We start from the raw sequence: 20,748 nt of genomic DNA, 5'->3' as shown, positions 1-20,748 counted from the left end.
CTAAATAAAACAGGCGCTGGTGTAAATCAGCACACGAGGGCATCTGAAAAATAAAAACTTCCCGCTTTTTGTTTGCTTTTTTTGTGTGTGTTTTAAAAAGTTGATTTATGTCGACCAGACAGAGTCTCTCTTTGCTCATCCAAACTATCTCCTTGGCTCTCGGGTGTATTTTGGGATTCGCACCAGCTGCTCCACAACACAAATGATGTGTTCTCTCCATATTTCTGTGGCTCCAGATCAAACCAATGTTGGCCCAACACCCACACTATTTGAATTTCCTGCCACAGCGCGGGAACGTCCTCTTTGATAGAAGCTCCTGACATGTAACGCCACCTGGTTTTCCTCACAGGGAGGAGATTTAAAGAGTGTGCGACCAGCTGTAGCCACAGGGACGTTTCCCTTTCTGTGTGCTCCACTGTGTTTTAACCAGCCCATCTGGTTTGGTTGTCCCCTGGCGTGTTCTTGTCTCTGCAGCAGGCTCTTATGGCAAATCTCAAATTATCTGAGTCTTTTATGGCTCTTACCAAACTGTGCTTTTACTTTTGGCTTGTCCTTGGCGATGTTCGAAGCTTTTTGATGACAGTGACCATCAAACCCAACCAGAGGACAAGTTTTCCTCTGCTATTTAAAGCAATGATTTGGTGAAATTTGCTTTCTTGCTGAGAGAGTTTCATCTTTGCACGGTAAATATGAAGCTAGTTAGCTTAGCTTAGCATAAAGACTGGAGACAAAGGGAAACAGTTAGCATAGCTCTGACCAAAGGTAACAAAATCTGCCTTTTAGCTCGTTTAAAGGTCCGAAATTAATTATATTAAATTGAATAAGATATATTGAATTATTTCTCTTGCCTTTATTCTCGTCTTTGTTTAGGACGGATTTAAGATATATGAATCAGTGTATTTAGCGATGAAAATTCAGTCATAACACCACTGTTACTACAATTTTCTTGCTGTCAGACATTTTTAAACGTAAGCTCATCACATATAATCACTGTAAGGAAACGTCTAAAAAAGAGCTTCCTGTAACTTTTCTTCTGGTGGATTATAACTTATAATCAGAGGGTTATTATCCGGTGTCTCTAAATTATACGTAAAATGCTTTTTATGCTTTTTCAGTTGGAGACGCTGCATGTTTCCATCGTCTCGTTTCGGAGCAAAACTCTTCTGCACACACGAGCGCTATTAGAAAACCAGCTCGATCTGGATCGATCGAGTCTGCCCGTCAGCGTCTGAGGCAGTCGTCAACCACTTCACATGATTCCTGTCCTCCAAAATGGCCGCCTCCCTGCTGCGTTCGGTCCGCTGGGGGAAAATACGGAGGCCAACGGGTAATTTTGTGGCTCTGCCTGGTATCCTCGTTTGGCCTGGAGTTTTTTTAACAGGCGCAGGGCTGAGCCAGCCTCCATGCACCATGTGTGTGTGTGTGCCAGTACTCCAAACCAGCAGCCTGCACAGAGTGTCGGCCTGCAGCTTCTCTTCCATGGATTGATCAGTTGATTTGTCGTCTTTAAACTGTCCGCAGAGCTCAAGGTGACGTCTTCAATCAGACCAAAGTCACACATATTGATTTGTTTTATGCCAATAATTTAGTTCCATATATCAAACTGGTTTGTGTCCGCCTGTTCCTCCGCCATCACTACACCCATCATCACGGCCGCAGTACCTGTGGCCGAAGGCATTATGTTCTCTGGTTGTCCGTCCATATGTCCCATTATTTTGAACGCAATATCGCAAAAATTATGTAACAAAACTTCTTCAAATTTGGCACAAACGTCCACTTGGACTCAAGGATTAAATGACGAGAATTTGGTGGTCAAAGGTCAAGGTCACTGCGACCTGTGTCCATCCCATTCTTATGAGTGCGATATCTCAAGAACGCCTTGAGGGAGTTTCTCCAAATTTGGCACAAACGTCCACTTGGTGGTCATAGGTCGAAGGTCACTGTTACCTTGTCTGTTTCATTATTGTAAATGGACCTGCAGTTGTACCACTCCCACAGTGCTTCAACACTACATGTCACATTCACACACTGGTAGCTGATGCTACCGTACATGTGCCACCTGCTACTGTAAGGTCCATTCGCTTGCACTCACACACCGATAAACAGACATCGGAAGCAATTTCGGGTTCAGTATCTTTCCCAAGGGCACTTCGGGCCAGAGGAGCAGGGTATCCAACAGCCAATCTTTTGATTAGTGGACGATCCGCTCCACCTCTGAGTCACAACCACCCTGGAAAAATGGATGTGATATCTCAAGAACACATTGAGAGGATTTAATTAATTTTGGCACAAATGTCCATTTAGACTTATTGATGAACTGATTCGATTTTGGTGGTTAAAGGTCTCTGTGATCTTGCTCTTGTCTTTCTCATAATCGCAATATCTCAAGAAGACCTTGAGGGAAGTTATTTAAATTTGGCAGAAAATGTCCAGCTCGAATGAAGAATTAACCGATCAGAATTTGATGGCTGAAAGTCAAAGGTCAAGGTCACTGTGACCTCATGTGTCTCAATCTTGTAAATTCGTAACTTGTATCTCAAGAACACCTCCAGGGATTGTTTTGCAAACTTAGCACAAACATCCACTTGGACTCAACAATGAACTGATTAGATTTTTGGGGTCAAATGTCAAGGTCACCATGACCTTGCATCCATCTCACTCTTGTGATTGATATCTCAAAAACACCTTGAGTGAATTTCTTCAAATTTGGCACGAACAACATCTTGGACTCAAAAATGAACTGATTAGATTTTTGTGGTCAAAAGTCCAGGTGACTGTGACCTTGTGTCTGTCTTATTTTGTGAACAAGATATCTCAAGAATGCCTGGCAGGAGTTCTCTCAAATTTGGCACAAACATCCACTTGGACTCAAGGAGGAACTGATTAAGATTTGGTGGTAAAAGGTCAAACGTAAAGGTCACTGTGACCTCACAAAACATGTTTCTGGCCATAACTCAAAAATTCTTAGGCTAAATTTGACAAAACTTCACACGGATGTCTAACAGGATAAAAAAGTGAAGTGATGACATTTTATATCCAAAAGGTCAAAGGTCAACTACACTGTGACATCATAATGATTTGCATAAAACACTTTTCTGTCCGTTATTCGGTGTCATATCTCAGGAACAGAAGGGGAGACATTTGGTCAGATACTGAATTAGTGACTGTCGGAGGGAAGATGTGTGTGAAGCATCACCGTTTTACCCAGTAAGGATACAAACTGTAACTGCAACTTGATTGGTCGGTGCAGGCACATGATTGCAAAGCGTTAATTCTAGGGTTTTTTTTTTACTCGCTTCCTCCACCTGCTTCCTCTCTGAGAGGATATTTTCGTGTTATTTTCTGCAGCTGATAAGAAGTGCCTGATAAGTGCCAGATGGGGGAAGAGGAAGAGGAGGAAGAGTTGAGTGACAGTGTTGTAAGACGACAGGAAACATCAGGCAGCTCCACCCTGATAGAAAGAGACGGAGATGTTCCTCTTGGTTTTTTTCTCACTTCTCATTTCGCCAGATATAATATTTGAGAAGTTGTTTTGTAAACACAATCAGCTGCTTGTAGCTGAGTGTTGAGGAAGTTACGGTTTGAAGAAGTTGAAATACAGCAAAGCAAGTTCTGATGATAACATGATGATCTCTGTAACCCTACTGTCTCTGGTTAAACAAAAAGGATCTTACTCTTTAAATAAAAGCTCTATCTCTGTAGGGATTCTTTCCATAATGTGGTCAGATACACCATAATACTCTGAGCCTGTCAGTGACAAAAACAAACACTTTTAGTTGACGTACTTGGTGCAACATATAGTTCACTGCTCCCCAACACTGCTGCTGCATCACCCTGTTTCTTGGAATGTTGCACAACTTTGTCCGGAGATCTGCACACTGGGTGGAGAAAAGTAAAAGTTGTTTCTTAAATTGGTTTCAGTTCCTGTCTGTGGTTTCTTCTTCTGTGTTTTCTCAGACATGTGTGTTCTTTTAAGAAAGTGAAATGAACAACAATACAAAACAAACAGATTAAATAAATGTCAATTTGGCCATAAAAATGTGATCAGATGGCTCATTTTCTGTCCAACCTGCAGCTTGTTTGTTTCTTGGCACACTTGAAACTGAGTAACCCATCCTCTGTGGATGTTTTGTTTCTTCTTCTGTGGATTAAAACAACTGACAGGGTATTTTTTTATCTCCTTCACCTCCAGCCACCATGAAGAAAGGCCAGAATGGCACCAGCTGGACCAGCGAGCGGAGCCTCATGTTCGGGGTAAACGCCCAGAGCACGCCGACTCCGTCCTCCACAGCCTCCATGTCTCACCAGGTGACCTCCATCGATGGAGTCAGCTTCACTGAGGGAGACCTGCTGCTTCAGGTAACACCTCAACGATGCTGGTCGTTCTACAGATTGTTTTGTGTTTCAGAGACAAAGCAACATTAAGTTTTTTTATTTTTATCTTCAGGCTCTGAACGGCTTTGTGTTGGTGGTGACGGCTGAAGGCTACGTCTTCTACACATCCCCAACCATCCAGGACTTCCTCGGCTTCCACCAGGTAAAACAGGACGCAGGAATAAAACCAAAACCAACCTCAAAACCAACATTAGGAAGCACTGATGTCTTCTGTCCACACTGCATACATCAGCGGGTTTTAGCACATGATCTTAAGATGCAGGCAACATGGAGGTTGGTAAAAACACCCAGGACTGATGCTTGAAATGCAGCTGATAAATGCTGTGAGGGTTTGGTAAAAACACCCAGGATTGATGCTTGAAATGCAGCTGATAAATGCTGTGAAGAGTTGGTAAAAACACCCAGGATTGATGCTTAAAACGCAGCTGATAAATGCTGTGAGGGTTTGGTAAAAACACCCAGGATTGATGCTTGAAATGCAGCTGATAAATGCTGTGACGGGATTGTATAAACACCCAGGATTGATGCTTGAAATGCAGCTGATAAATGCTGTGAGGGTTTGGTAAAAACACCCAGGATTGATGCTTGAAATGCAGCTGATAAATGCTGTGAAGGGTTGGTAAAAACACCCAGGATTGATGCTTGAAATGCAGCTGATAAATGCTGTGACGGGATTGTATAAACACCCAGGATTGATGCTTGAAATGCAGCTGATAAATGCTGTGAGGGTTTGGTAAAAACACCCAGGATTGATGCTTAAAATGCAGCTGATAAATGCTGTGAGGGTTTGGTAAAAACACCCAGGATTGATGCTTGAAATGCAGCTGATAAATGCTGTGATGGGATTGTATAAACACCCAGGATTGATGCTTGAAATGCAGCTGATAAATGCTGTGATGGGATTGTATAAACACCCAGGATTGATGCTTGAAATGCAGCTGATAAATGCTGTGAGGGTTTGGTAAAAACACCCAGGATTGATGCTTGAAATGCAGCTGATAAATGCTGTGAGGGTTTGGTAAAAACACCCAGGATTGATGCTTGAAATGCAGCTGATAAATGCTGTGACGGGATTGTATAAACACCCAGGATTGATGCTTGAAATGCAGCTGATAAATGCTGTGAGGGTTTGGTAAAAACACCCAGGATTGATGCTTGAAATGCAGCTGATAAATGCTGTGAAGAGTTGGTAAAAACACCCAGGATTGATGCTTGAAATGCAGCTGATAAATGCTGTGAAGGGTCGGTAAAAACACCCAGGATTGATGCTTGAAATGCAGCTGATAAATGCTGTGAAGGGTCGGTAAAAACACCCAGGATTGATGCTTGAAATGCAGCTGATAAATGCTGTGAAGGGTCGGTAAAAACACCCAGGATTGATGCTTGAAATGCAGCTGATAAATGCTGTGAGGGTTTGGTAAAAACACCCAGGATTGATGCTTGAAATGCAGCTGATAAATGCTGTGAGGGTTTGGTAAAAACACCCAGGATTGATGCTTGAAATGCAGCTGATAAATGCTGTGACGGGATTGTATAAACACCCAGGATTGATGCTTGAAATGCAGCTGATAAATGCTGTGAGGGTTTGGTAAAAACACCCAGGATTGATGCTTGAAATGCAGCTGATAAATGCTGTGAAGAGTTGGTAAAAACACCCAGGATTGATGCTTGAAATGCAGCTGATAAATGCTGTGAAGGGTCGGTAAAAACACCCAGGATTGATGCTTGAAATGCAGCTGATAAATGCTGTGAAGGGTCGGTAAAAACACCCAGGATTGATGCTTGAAATGCAGCTGATAAATGCTGTGAAGGGTCGGTAAAAACACCCAGGATTGATGCTTGAAATGCAGCTGATAAATGTTGTGAAGGGTCGGTAAAAACACCCAGGATTGATGCTTGAAATGCAGCTGATAAATGCTGTGAAGGGTCGGTAAAAACACCTAATCCTAATGAGCAGACATGTAAGAAAAGGAGCGTTCAAATGTTGTTCAAATAGTATGAATACAATTTTTAAGGTAATATACGTACTGAAAATAAGGTTCAGAAGGACATCAAATTTAAATCACAGGAATAACAAGCTGTAAAATAAACAGCGTCCTTTAAACTCGGCTCACAGTGTGTCATGTGCCCACTGTGTGTGTGTTTATGTGTGAGTGCATGAGAACTGAACTGCTTTGTTGGCTGTGAAATCTTGACTTGTAAACACATCCGTTTGAACCGGGGTTAAAGATGTCTGCAGTCGGGGATAGAAAAAAACAGAAAAGAGTAAAAGAAACGTTGGTTGCCTGAAAAGAGTGCACATGGTAAACAACACACACACACATTTGGATACACTAACACACAGAGAAATGCACTTATACACACACCACAGCTTTTCCACAACAGTCTGAAGTCAGGATGCTCATCAGGGCAGGAAGTGTTTTGTTCTTCAGGCTACAGTAGCTGGCTGGTAGTAGTGACAGCAACAGCAGTAGTTACAGCAGTGATAGTATGGAAGTTTTTTACTGGACTTTGTTATTTGTTACCCACACAAGACATCTACATGTACAAAAATATCTGTGTGAGGTGCAGTTACTCTCCACATCAGCAGGTGGCGACATTCCCTCACATGAGATAACTGTACCAAGCAGGCTAAAACAAATGCCTAACTAGCATTAGCATCCTTAACAATAACACCTGATCACAGAGACCGAAGTCAGCCACTGTCAGTTTGTTTCTAGAGAGCATGGGGAATTTATTTATCTAAGTATGAACACTTGTTTCTTTTTATGTCAAGCGTTTGAAATATGGATGATTTGTAAGGATAATATTATTGCGATGGTAATTTTCAGTAGCGCGTTAAAGGTAATCCCCATTATGTGTTAGCATCGAGCTAACTTACTAATTGAGAGCATCCCCCTGCAGAGTTGGAGCCGTCAAAAACGTATCCATTTTAATTCAGCCAATCACGTCACAGTAGTGGGAGTAGTCAACATTTGAACTAACTAGCTATACTAGCGCCACTTAGCATCTGCGTATCAACTCCCCGATCATAATGGAATATAGTAACTTCAACCACTGCTCATTTTCAAAGGACCGCCACAATAAAATGTGTTATTTGTTTATATTATAGCAAAATTAACGAATAATGAGTCGTAGTTGTTTGTGTCTGGCTGCCAGCATTAGCTAGCACAGCTATCACGCTAGCGCACACGTTCGCATTGTCTGTTTCGACTTCGAAATGATAATCAACAAAGAAGATGTTCCTTGGAGTGGTCCTCCTCTGGTGAAAGTTACTATATTCTCTGTTAATCCATGTTTAAGTAGCTGAGAATAAGACAAGCTAAGGAGCTAGTGCGCTAGGTTGTAGAAAAGTTTTCTATTTCTTTAAACACAAAATTAGTGAACACAAGGCTAATGTTATTTTTACATGACGATCCAAAATATGTGTTTGGCAATCTCCATCCGTACAACATACAGCTGGGAGTCTGGTACTGTTTCTCGGTAGTCATGGTACTAATGATAGTGATAAGGTCGTAGCAGCAGTAGCAGAAAGAATAAGTCATGTACTATAGTAGTAGCATGAGCAGCAGCAGCAGTAGAAGAAGAAAGGTAGTAGTTGCAGTAGCATGAGTAGCAGCAGCAGTAGAAGAAGAAAAGGTAGTAGTTGCAGTAGCATGAGTAGCAGCAGCAGCAGAAGAAGAAGTAATGGTGGTTAAATCAGTAGTAGTACAGATACTCATAGTACTCGGCATCCTTTCACACTGAAGTTCTGGTTGTGCGTGCACTGAGCTGAGATGCTGACAAACATCAGACAACAGATCCAGAGGAAGAAGAACTCTGGCTCTTCTCCAGCTCAGTCCTCAGCGTGCAGGAGTGTTTTGTTGGCGAGCTGCAGCTCTTATTAATGTTTGTACTGGCGAGCTGCGTTCAAGAGCGATGATGCAAGTGTAAACACACACACACACACACACACGGTGTGAACAGCGCTCTCAGCCCTGACACATCGAGCCCGGTGGATGAATGCCACTGGCTTAAGGCTGGAAACACAGAGACGCCGTTGTGCTGAAAGGGCCAAGGTGCTGAGCGCACCACACCTCTCGGCTTTCTTTCTCCTACTCAAACAAACCCAACACAAAACCCTCCTTTGTCAGCGGTGCTGAAAAATGGCTTCAAACTACTCAGCAGGCTTTGTTGAGTTCAAAGACACCCTGAAGTCAAGATTTGTGAGCGCAGAGGTTTATTTTTTAACCACTACAGAAACAGAAACAGTGCTTTAAATAAAAGATGTGCCAGTAATGCTGCTGCTGCAACTACTATGACCAGCCCACTGGCTGCTAGTACTACGACCACTACTACTACTACGACTTCTACTACGACTACCACTACTACTACTACGACTTCTACTACGACTATTACTACTACTACTACTACTATTACTACTACAACGACCACTACTACTCCTACTACTACTACTACAACGACCACTACTCCTACTACTACTACTACTACTACTACTACGACTTCTACTACGACTACTACCACCACTACTACTACTACTATTACTACTACAACGACCACTACTACTCCTACTACTACTACTACAACGACCACTACTCCTACTACTACTACTACTACTACTACTATTACGACTTCTACTACTACTACGACCACTACTCCTACTCCTACTACTACTACTACTACGACTTCTACTACTACAACGACCACTACTACTACTACTACTACTACTACGACTTCTACTACTACTACGACCACTACTACTACTACTACTTCTACTACTACAACCACTACTCCTACTACTACTGCTACTACGACTTCTACTACTACAACGACCACTACTGCTACTACGACTTCTACTACTACTACGACCACTACTCCTACTACTACTACTACTACTACGACCACTACTCCTACTACTACTACTACTACTACTACTACTACGACTTCTACTACTACAACGACCACTACTACTACTACTACTACTGCTACTACGACTTCTACTACTACAACGACCACTACTACTACTACGACTTCTACTACTACTACGACCACTACTCCTACTACTACTACTACTACTATGACCACTACTCCTACTACTACTACTACTACTACTACTACTACGACTTCTACTACTACTACGACCACTACTGCTACTACTTCTACTACTACAACCACTACTCCTACTACTACTACTACTACAACAACTTCTACTACTACAACGACCACTACTCCTACTACTACTACTACGACTTCTACTACTACTATGACCACTACTCCTACTACTACTACTACTACTACTACTACGACTTCTACTACTACTACGACCACCACTACTGCTTCTACTCCTACTACTACTACTCCTACTACTACTACTACAACTTCTACTACTACGACTTCTACTGCTACTACGACCACCACTACTGCTACTACTACTACTACTACTACTACTACTACTACGACTTCTACTACTACAACGACCACTATTACTGCTACTACGACTACTACTACTACTACTACTACTACTACGACCACCACTACTGCTTCTACGACCACCACTACTGCTACTACTACTACTACTACTACGACTTCTACTACTACAACGACCACTACTACTTCTACTACTACGACTTCTACTGCTACTACGACCACCACTACTACTACTACTACTACTACTACTACTTCTACTACTACGACTTCTACTGCTACTACGACCACCACTACTACTACTACTGCTACTACTACTACTACTACTGCTACTACGACTTCTACTACTACAACGACCACTACTACTTCTACTACTATGACTTCTACTGCTACTACGACCACCACTACTCCTACTACTACTACTACTACTACTTCTACTACTACAACGACCACTACTACTACTACTACTTCTACTACTACGACTTCTACTACTACTACGACCACCACTACTGCTACTACTTCTACTACTACAACCACTACTCCTACTACTACTACTACTACTACGACTTCTACTACTACTACAACCACTACTCCTACTACTACTACGACTTCTACTACTACAACGACCACTACTCCTACTGCTACTACTACTACTACTACGACTTCTACTACTACTACGACCACCATTACTGCTTCTACGACTACTACTACTACTACTCCTCCTACTACTACTACTACATCTTCTACTACTACGACTTCTACTGCTACTACGACCACCACTACTGCTACTACTACTACTACTACTACTACTCCTTCTACTACTACAACGACCACTACTACTGCTACTACGACTACTACTACTACTACTACTACGACTTCTACTACTACAACGACCACTATTACTGTTACTACGACTACTACTACTACTACAACCACCGCTACTGCTTCTACGACTACTACTGCTACTACTCCTACTACTACTACTACAACTTCTACTACTACAACGACCACTACTACTTCTACTACTACGACTTCTACTACTACGACGACCACCACTACTGCTACTACTACTACTACTACTACTACGACTTCTACTACTACAACGACCACTACTACTTCTACTACTACGACTTCTACTGCTACTACGACCACCACTACTACTACTACTACTACTACTTCTACTACTACGACTTCTACTACTACAACGACCACTACTACTTCTACTACTACGACTTCTACTGCTACTACGACCACCACTACTACTACTACTACTACTTCTACTACTACGACTTCTACTGCTACTACGACCACCACTACTACTACTACTGCTACTACTACTACTACTTCTACTACTACGACTTCTACTACTACAACGACCACTACTACTTCTACTACTACGACTTCTACTGCTACTACGACCACCACTATTACTACTACTACTACTATTACTACTTCTACTACTACAACGACCACTACTACTACGACCACCACTACTGCTACTACTACAACTTCTACTACTACGACTTCTACTGCTACTACGACCACCACTACTGCTACTACTACTACTACTACTACTACTACTACTACGACTTCTACTACTACAACGACCACTACTACTTCTACTACTACGACTTCTACTGCTACTACGACCACCACTATTACTACTACTACTACTATTACTACTTCTACTACTACAACGACCACTACTACTACGACCACCACTACTGCTACTACTACAACTTCTACTACTACGACTTCTACTGCTACTACGACCACCACTACTGCTACTACTACTACTACTACTACTACTACTACGACCACCACTACTGCTTCTACGACTACTACTGCTACTACTCCTACTACTACTACTACAACTTCTACTACTACAACGACCACTACTACTTCTACTACTACGACTTCTACTACTACAACTTCTACTACTACGACGACCACCACTACTGCTACTACTACTACTACTACTACTACGACTTCTACTACTACAACGACCACTACTACTTCTACTACTACGACTTCTACTGCTACTACGACCACCACTACTACTACTACTACTACTACTTCTACTACTACGACTTCTACTGCTACTACGACCACCACTACTACTACTACTGCTACTACTACTTCTACTACTACTACTACGACTTCTACTACTACAACGACCACTACTACTTCTACTACTACGACTTCTACTGCTACTACGACCACCACTACTCCTACTACTACTACTACTACTTCTACTACTACAACGACCACTACTACTACTACTACTTCTACTACTATGACTTCTACTACTACTACGACCACCACTACTGCTCCTACTTCTACTACTACAACCACTACTCCTACTACTACTACGACTTCTACTACTACTACGACCACTACTCCTACTACTACTACTACTACTACGACTTCTACTACTACTACGACCACCACTACTGCTTCTACGACTACTACTACTACTACTCCTCCTACTACTACTACTACGACTTCTACTGCTACTACGACCACCACTACTGCTACTACTACTACTACTACTACTACTACTCCTTCTACTACTACAACGACCACTACTACTGCTACTACGATTACTACTACTACTACTACTACGACTTCTACTACTACAACGACCACTATTACTGCTACTACGACTACTACTACTACTACAACCACCACTACTGCTTCTACGACTACTACTGCTACTACTCCTACTACTACTACTACAACTTCTACTACTACAACGACCACTACTACTTCTACTACTACGACTTCTATTACTACGACGACCACCACTACTGCTACTACTACTACTACTACTACTACGACTTCTACTACTACAACGACCACTACTACTTCTACTACTACGACTTCTACTGCTACTACGACCACCACTACTACTACTACTACTACTACTACTTCTACTACTACGACTTCTACTGCTACTACGACCACCACTACTACTACTACTGCTACTACTACTACTACTTCTACTACTACAACGACCACTACTACTTCTACTACTACGACTTCTACTGCTACTACGACCATCACTATTACTACTACTACTACTATTACTACTTCTACTACTACAACGACCACTACTACTACGACCACCACTACTGCTACTACTTCTACTACTACGACTTCTACTACTACTACGACCACTACTCCTACTACTACTACTACTACTACTACGACTTCTACTACTACTACGACCACCACTACTGCTTCTACGACTACTACTCCTACTATTACAACGACCACTACTACTTCTACTACTACGACTTCTACTGCTACTACGACCACCACTACTACTACTACTACTACTACTACTACGACTTCTACTACTACAATGACCACTACTACTGCTACTACGACTACTACTACTACTACTACGACTTCTACTACTACAACGACCACTATTACTGCTACTACGACTACTACTACTACTACAACCATCACTACTGCTTCTACGACTACTACTGCTACTACTCCTACTACTACTACTACAACTTCTACTACTACAACGACCACTACTACTTCTACTACTACGACTTCTACTACTACGACGACCACCACTACTGCTACTACTACTACTACTACGACTTCTACTGCTACTACGACCACCACTACTACTACTACTACTACTTCTACTACTACGACTTCTACTGCTACTACGACCACCACTACCACTACTACTACTACTACTACTACTTCTACTACTACGACTTCTGCTACTACTACTTCTACTACTAGTACTGCGACCACTACTAATGATGACTTGTGTCTCTGTTCTCAGTCCGATGTCGTCCATCAGAGCGTCTTTGAGTTGATCCACACAGACGACCGAGCGCTCTTCAGACGGCAGCTTCACTTCGCCCTCAACCCAAATAACAGCCAGCCAGACGGCACTGCAGCGAGCCCCAGTGAGTCTGCTCATCCTGCAGTATATAAACCTGTGTCATATCTGACCAACACACCTCATCACTTACCTGTAGAGGGCGCAGCTAAAGATGAGCAACTCCCTCCACAATATGCTGTAAACATTTAACGTAGTACCCAACATAAAATCAGTCTTTACAGGAAGGGTTAATCATTTATTCTAATCTAACTCCATCCTGATTAGTAACAGCAGCACTAATCATCAACCTTAGATGGAACTGGATGGTAAATATTTCCTCATTGCTGCAGGCGAGCAGAACTCCACGGAGATCAGCACCAACGTGATGGCGTACGACCCGCAGGCCATCCCTCCAGAGAACTCCTCCTTCCTGGAGAGGAACTTCTGCTGCCGTTTCCGCTGCCTGCTCGACAACTCCTCCGGCTTCCTGGTAAGTTACATTTTTTAAAACGTGACTCAGTCGCGAGTGCGGAAAACTGTCCCTGAACCTGCAGCTCAGCCAAACTTGTTTTGGCTTTTTGTCTCCAGGCCCTGAACTTCCGCGGCCGGCTGAAGTTCATCCACGGTCAGAACCGGGTGTCTGAGGACGGGACGTTGGTTCCCCCGCAGCTCGCTCTGTTCTCCATCGCCACGCCCATGCAGCCGCCGTCCATCCTGGAGATCCGCGCCAAGACGCTCATCTTCCAGACCAAACACAAGCTGGACTTCACGCCCATGGGCATCGACGCCAGGTAGAGGCGGCAGATTGAGCTGTGTTCTTACGTACTTACGATGGCTATATTAGATTTGGATAACTTCTTCTTGAAAAAACAAAACTTGAAACTCATGACTTCTGACCTTTAACTCAAACATCTGAAGTGTTTTATTTGAGTTGATTTCTGTCTTCCGCAGAGGGAAGGTGGTTCTGGGTTACGACGAAGTGGAGCTCTGTATGAAAGGGTCGGGCTACTACTTCATCCACGCTGCAGACATGATGTACTGCGCTGACAACCACATGAGAAGTAAGTCACGTCTTTACTTTCATTTCATGTCTTTTATTTAGTAAACAGCTCAAATATTTGCTTGTTGCAGCTTCTCAGATGAGAGAATTTGCATTTTCGACCTAAATAAATTATTGATTAAGACTAGGAGGCAACGAGAGGGGACAAATATTATGCCTTCATGCCTATGACCGCCAAAGGCATAGGTCAAAGGTCAAGGTCACTGTGACCTCGTTTCATTCTCATGAAGGTGATATCTCAAGAACGCTTTGAGGGGATTTCTTCAAATTTAGCACAAATGTCTGCCTGGACTCGAGGATGAACTGATTAGATTTTGGTGTTCAAAGGTCAAGATCACTGTGACCTTGCATCCATCTCATTCCCGTGAGCGAGATATTTCAAGAACAGCTTGAGGGAATTTTATCAAATTTGGCGTAAATGTCCACTTTGAGTCACAGATTAACTGATTAGAATTTGGTTGTCAAAGGTCAAGTCTATGTGACCTCATCTGACTTATTATCTCAGAAACACTGTGAGGGAATTTTTTTAAATTAAACAATGAACTGATTGGACGTTGGGTTTAAGGTCAAGGTCACTGTGACCTTGCATCTGTCTCATTCTCGTAAACGTGGTATCTCAAGAACACTTTGAGGGAATTTCTTTAACTTTGACACAAACATCCACTTGGACTGAAGAATAAACTGATTAGAATTTGGTGGTCAAAGGTCAAAGGTCAATGTGATCTCACGAAACATGTTTTTTTTGCCATAACTCAAGAATTCATACACTAATCATGATATTTTGGTGAGATTGGTGACTCTAATCTTGAAACTGTGCTGATTGTATAGATCTTCTGTGCGTGAAGAACATTTTATTGATTTTTTTCGGTCATTTTATTAATATTTATTGGACATTTTATAGAAATTTTTCAGTCATTTTATAATAGTTTTTTGGACATTGTTTTCATATTTTTTGGGACATTTTATTGATGTTTTTTGGACATTTTCTTAATAACTTTTCAGACATTTTATTGATTTTTTTCAGATCTTTTGTGATATTTTTTCAGACGTTTTATTCATAATTTTTTTGGGACATTTCATTGATTTTGTTTTGGATATTTTATTAATTTCTTTCCCAGACATTTTAGTAATATTTTTTCATACACTTTATTAGTATTTGTTGAAATTCTTTTGGGGACATTTTAATATTTTTTCCGGACACTTTATTTGTAGTCGTCGGACATTTTATTTATTTATTTATTTATGTTCAGACCTTTTATAATATTTTTTTGGACATTTTATTATTTTTTTCAGACATTTTATTAATATTTGGCAGGTAATTCTAGTTTTTAACGGCCAATCTGATTTTCGAAGATGGATCTCTCTCTCTCTCTCTCTCACAGTGTTTCATGGTTTATTCAACTGATTTAATTTTCTTTGTGCATAAAAGACACAGATGGAGATTATTAATTTATAACAGGGTCCTTTAAAAACAGAATAAGATTCATTTGTGCAGCCTTTACTCTAATGTGATGGCTTTCTATTCAGACTTCTGTCAGGTCCAATATGTTTCTAGATCTCCAATATGTTGGTGTGTGAATCAATATATTGATAAATATATCTGACTCTTTCTGTGTCGTCTCCAGTGATAAAAACCGGAGAGAGCGGCTTCACCGTCTTCAGGCTTCTGGCCAAAACTGGGACATGGGTCTGGGTCCAGGCCAACGCCAGGTTGGTCTTTAAAGCAGGGAAACCAGACTTCATCGTGGCCCGGCAAAGAGCTTTGACGTAAGTTAACAACCAAAGAGCTAAAAGTGTTTCTTAGTGATGGTTTGCAGTCGGAGCAACGACCCACTCTTGTTTTTTTATTTGCCACAGAAATGAAGAAGGGGAAGAGCAGCTGCGTCTCCGAAGGCTGCAGTTGCCGTTCAACTTTACCACTGGAGAGGCGTTACTTTACGATGTCACTCCGACTGTCGAGGTCCCCGACCCATGCTCGGCCCCCAAGCAGAGGAAGTTAGACAGCTACTCTGTCAGCCCCAGCTCCATACTGGGCAGCATGCTGAGTCAGGACCAGTCTATCTACTGTGAACACAACACCAACACCCTCAACTCCGTCAGTGATATCGCCTTCCAGGACACCCACGCTACAGTCAGCGTCCCTGGAGATGTGTGGCAGCTCACTTCGCCCAGACCTGTTGTGGGAAGCCTGGTGAAGTCCGAGGCCTCAGTTCAGGACATGATGGAGACCCTTCAGCAGATCCTTGGGGACAACGACCTTGCCGACGCCCTGGACGTGGGGCCCGACGAGCTTAAGAGCTGGGAGAGCACCCTGCTGAAGATGAGCAACAACAGCTGCGAGATGAGCGAAGACCTGGACATTCTCAGCAACGACATCCTGTCATACGTGGAGGAGCAGCTCCAGAAGGAGAGCACACTCAAGCTGCCAGATCAGCTGGATGACATACCGACCTGCCTCTCCACTTTGGAGCTCCAGAACCAGAATCCAGAGCAGGGCGTGGAGCAGAACTTCAGCTGGCCTATGGAGCCCCAGAACCAGCTGATAACAAATGGAGGGCAGATGGTAGCCGCACAGCCGACTCCGGCCCTGGGGATGATGAAACTGACCCACATGGATCTCCCTCAGATGAGTTCTGGTTTAAACGGTCCAACCCTTCAGCAGATCGCCTCACAGCTCCCCGCTTCTGTTGGACTTCAAATGGGAACCACAGGCAACATTGGCGCTCCAGTTACCTTCAACCCTCCCATGGTGGCCCAAACACAGAACCAAGTGAGGAACATGCAAGCCGCTAAGGACAACAACCTCGGAGCGTTTACGCTCAGGCAAATTTCAACCAATCAGATCCACCCTAACCAAATGGCTCAACCAATGCAGAACCACCTTCAGATGCGGACGCCCAACCTACCAGTCGGCCTCCAGGACCAAAGCGCAAAGAGACAGTTAAATCCTGTGTTCAACTTTCAGGGAAACCAGTGGAACTCGTCCGTCCCCAACTCAAACCAAGCCGACAACTTTGTAGAAACATACACCCAAAATATTTCAAACGAACCGGCTTTTACCGCAGATCCCTCCTCGTCCAGCTGCTTACAGGGCCACTTTGCACTTCAGACACAGAACAGCGAGAATCAGAGACAGTCTTGGCCGCTGGAGCAGCAGCTGATCACAGGTGGACACCAACAAATGGACGCCTGCCTCAACCAAATGTCAGGGTTTCAACGGAATACTCTCCCTGGAGTTGTCACGGCCCAGAACACCGTCAACGGCAGGCCCATATTCAGGACTCAAGAGACTCCTGATGTACCATTTCCTGTTCAGCCAGTGGTGGAGCCGCCGACTCTTGCACAACCTAGCAGTTGTATGTTCAGTAATGCCCCCACCTCTGTGCCTGTAAACGGAGTGCACCTCAGTCAGCCGCCCCCCTGCCAGAGACTGAACCCCGCTGGCAACCAGATTCCCTCCAAGCCTTCCTGCTTCTATCAGGGTCTCCCCGGAGGTGGAGCCGTGCCAGGGATGACGGCTATCCCCAACCCCGATGAGGCGCCACTGTCCTGCCAGATGACGGCCGGTCTCGACCCGAATGGCCTGCTGGTGCAACAACAGCCGTACCTAAACTTCAGTGAACAGACACAGGTAAATCAGTGATGCTGTTTTTATTATCTGAAGAAGCCTTATTTTTATTTAAAGGAGCAGTTTGGTGACATCTAGTGGAGAGAATTGTAGATTGCAACCGAGTTTCTGCTCAAATTCAACTTGATTGGGGACACTTTTTATGACTTTATTTACGACGACGTCGCACTGAATCTGTGTCCTTTCTCCTTTCACAGATCAACAGCCGTCCGGTCGTTGGTAACGGAGGCTTCCCCTTCTCCTCGCTGCCCAATGGGAACGCATACTACTCAGAGAACAAATAGGAATCAGCTGCTGCAGCTTGTGGACGGCAGAGGATCCCGACTCGGACTGAAGCGGCAGTTAAAAGGAAGCAAAAACATGAGAGTGGATCAGACTGAAGAACAGAATGTGCCCAGGAAGCACGTGGAGACACGACAGGACGCCTCCCCTTTCTTCTCATTAGAAAACAGTGATGAAAGCTTTAAGTGTTCAGGACGGCTGCTCTTCGAGGAGGAGGAGGTTGTTTCCACTGCTTGGATTGTACCAAAAAAAAAAGATTTGTTTTGTGCAATCGTGATCAAGTTGGAGGGATTTAAACGCAAGCACATCTGGGGTTTTTTCTACCATGTTGATGGACGGAAGTTTGGCTGCAGCCTGTCTGGGTTGTCGCTCATCATCGGCCAGTCGAGCGGCTCCATGCAGCTCTTTACTGGAGGTGAGGTTGTCAATCAAATCAACCCCTCGTCCTCATCCTCAGGCTTTTCTCTTGTAAAACCCACACACACACGCTGCGCGAGTCTTGCAACAGAGTCGAAGTTTTCAGGCAGTCGTATGTTTGACACCCTTGATGACCAGTCCGCACCTGATCTTATCAGAACAAAGTCCTTCCTCAGCGTCCTTAACGTCCCCTTTTATTTGCTCGGACCTGACAGCTGCGGTGTTGCTCACGATTTCAGCCTTCGACGCTCGTAGTTTACTTTTTAGAGCATCAAAATCTTCAGTTGGGGCATTCTTCAGTTCTTGCCTTATCATTGACGAGAGGATGTCGGACTTTGTTGCCTCCAGGTCCATGTTTGTAACTGGGTAGCAGGTCGGGCGGGGCTACCTGGAGGACTCGATGTGGAAGGAAATCATTCGGAATTAAAGTCTTTCCAGGTTTACATGGGAAATATTCATTCCGAATGAGAGTTTACACGGGAGATCAGTTTAATCGCCTTTATTGGGGTCCGCGCAAGGTTTGGGGCAGGGAAGGTTTCTGATTGGATAGGGGGCGGGGCAGATGCTTGACGACGGCGTTCTTAGTGCCTTTTTCGGGCTTGTTTTGCTTATATTCTTGAAGCAGCAGTACGACAACAACCTTGTTCTGCTAATGCTTCGTCTGTTGAGGAGGAGAAGGGAGGTAGAAGGTCGAAGAAGGGAGATAGAAGACCGTGCTGTGGCGAATGGAAACCGGTGAGTGCAACGAGTCCGACTGCTCTATCTCAGCCTGTTGCTATGAGCGCTGTATACATCATGGCGCCAGAAGGGCAAGGAAACGAGCATGCGCAGAAAGACCGGAATGAACTTAAAGAGGAATGAGTGTGTACAAGTGCGAGACGTTCTTTCATTGGGAATTAGAAATGGAATATTCCAGCCCCTTACATCGGATTGAAGTTTCAATCACATTGGCTATTTTCATTCTGAATTAGGTGTTTACAAGATCACTTTTAATAGGAATGAACTTTCATTCCGAATGAAAAGGGAATTAAACTGTCCATGTTAACGCGCTCACTGTCAGAGTTTTGAAATTATAGATAAACAAAATATGATTACGTGCAGTGGATGCCATTGCAGGAGCCCTGAGAAGCACGTCTTACCCCATGTCTTGCTCAACAGCGCCCCCCAGAAAGGCATCGTTTAATATAGACTAAAACAGACTTTATTGTGCAGTGTTACCTGCCTGTTTTAAGACAAGAGAAAAGCCCTACAGGATGAGGACGGAGTGGGCGGGTTGGTTCCCTCCTCACCTCCGACGAAGAGCCCCGAGCATTCACGCCTGTCTCCACACAGCGGCTGACACCTGAATGTCTGAACTGAACGAAAGCTAAAGAAAGACGACACCCTGTCAATCCTCTGCCGTCTCCGACTCTCCCCAACAACGTGCGCTCAGAAGGATAAAATATATCTTTGTTTTTATTTTTTGTTGCTGTTTTTGTCCTTTTGAAAAACGTGCATTTCAACTCTTCACTGTCCCGGCGAGGGAGATTTGCTTTGCAGACAGGGTATTAATAAAAAAGAAAACGCACAACGAAATCACGACATCATCCTACTAACAAACTATGTTTTTTAAAGATTTAAAGACGATTGAGTGAACACAGCTGCTTCTTTAGTGCCTCTCTTGTGAATTTTAAAAGCATTCAGTCA

General features: G+C 43.4%; 1 protein-coding gene across 1 annotated transcript in view; it reads left to right on the top strand.

Annotated features, from left to right (window-relative positions):
• Window positions 1-20,417, top strand: part of LOC117249897 (aryl hydrocarbon receptor) — a 96,658-nt gene extending 76,241 nt beyond the window's left edge. The window contains exons 3-11 of the mRNA XM_033615712.2: window positions 4,193-4,359; window positions 4,448-4,537; window positions 13,634-13,760; window positions 14,026-14,165; window positions 14,264-14,466; window positions 14,627-14,736; window positions 16,361-16,502; window positions 16,593-18,366; window positions 18,561-20,417. Of these exons, the coding sequence (XP_033471603.2) occupies window positions 4,193-4,359; window positions 4,448-4,537; window positions 13,634-13,760; window positions 14,026-14,165; window positions 14,264-14,466; window positions 14,627-14,736; window positions 16,361-16,502; window positions 16,593-18,366; window positions 18,561-18,647 (2,840 nt within the window). The 3' untranslated portion in view covers window positions 18,648-20,417. The remainder of the gene's footprint in view (window positions 1-4,192; window positions 4,360-4,447; window positions 4,538-13,633; window positions 13,761-14,025; window positions 14,166-14,263; window positions 14,467-14,626; window positions 14,737-16,360; window positions 16,503-16,592; window positions 18,367-18,560) is intronic.
• The last annotated feature ends 331 nt before the right edge of the window (window positions 20,418-20,748 follow it).

This window comes from Epinephelus lanceolatus, chromosome 24 (genome assembly GCF_041903045.1).
Source record: "Epinephelus lanceolatus isolate andai-2023 chromosome 24, ASM4190304v1, whole genome shotgun sequence".
In the NCBI taxonomy this organism is placed as follows: Eukaryota; Metazoa; Chordata; class Actinopteri; order Perciformes; family Serranidae; genus Epinephelus; species Epinephelus lanceolatus.
This window is presented reverse-complemented; position numbering and strand designations above follow the sequence as displayed.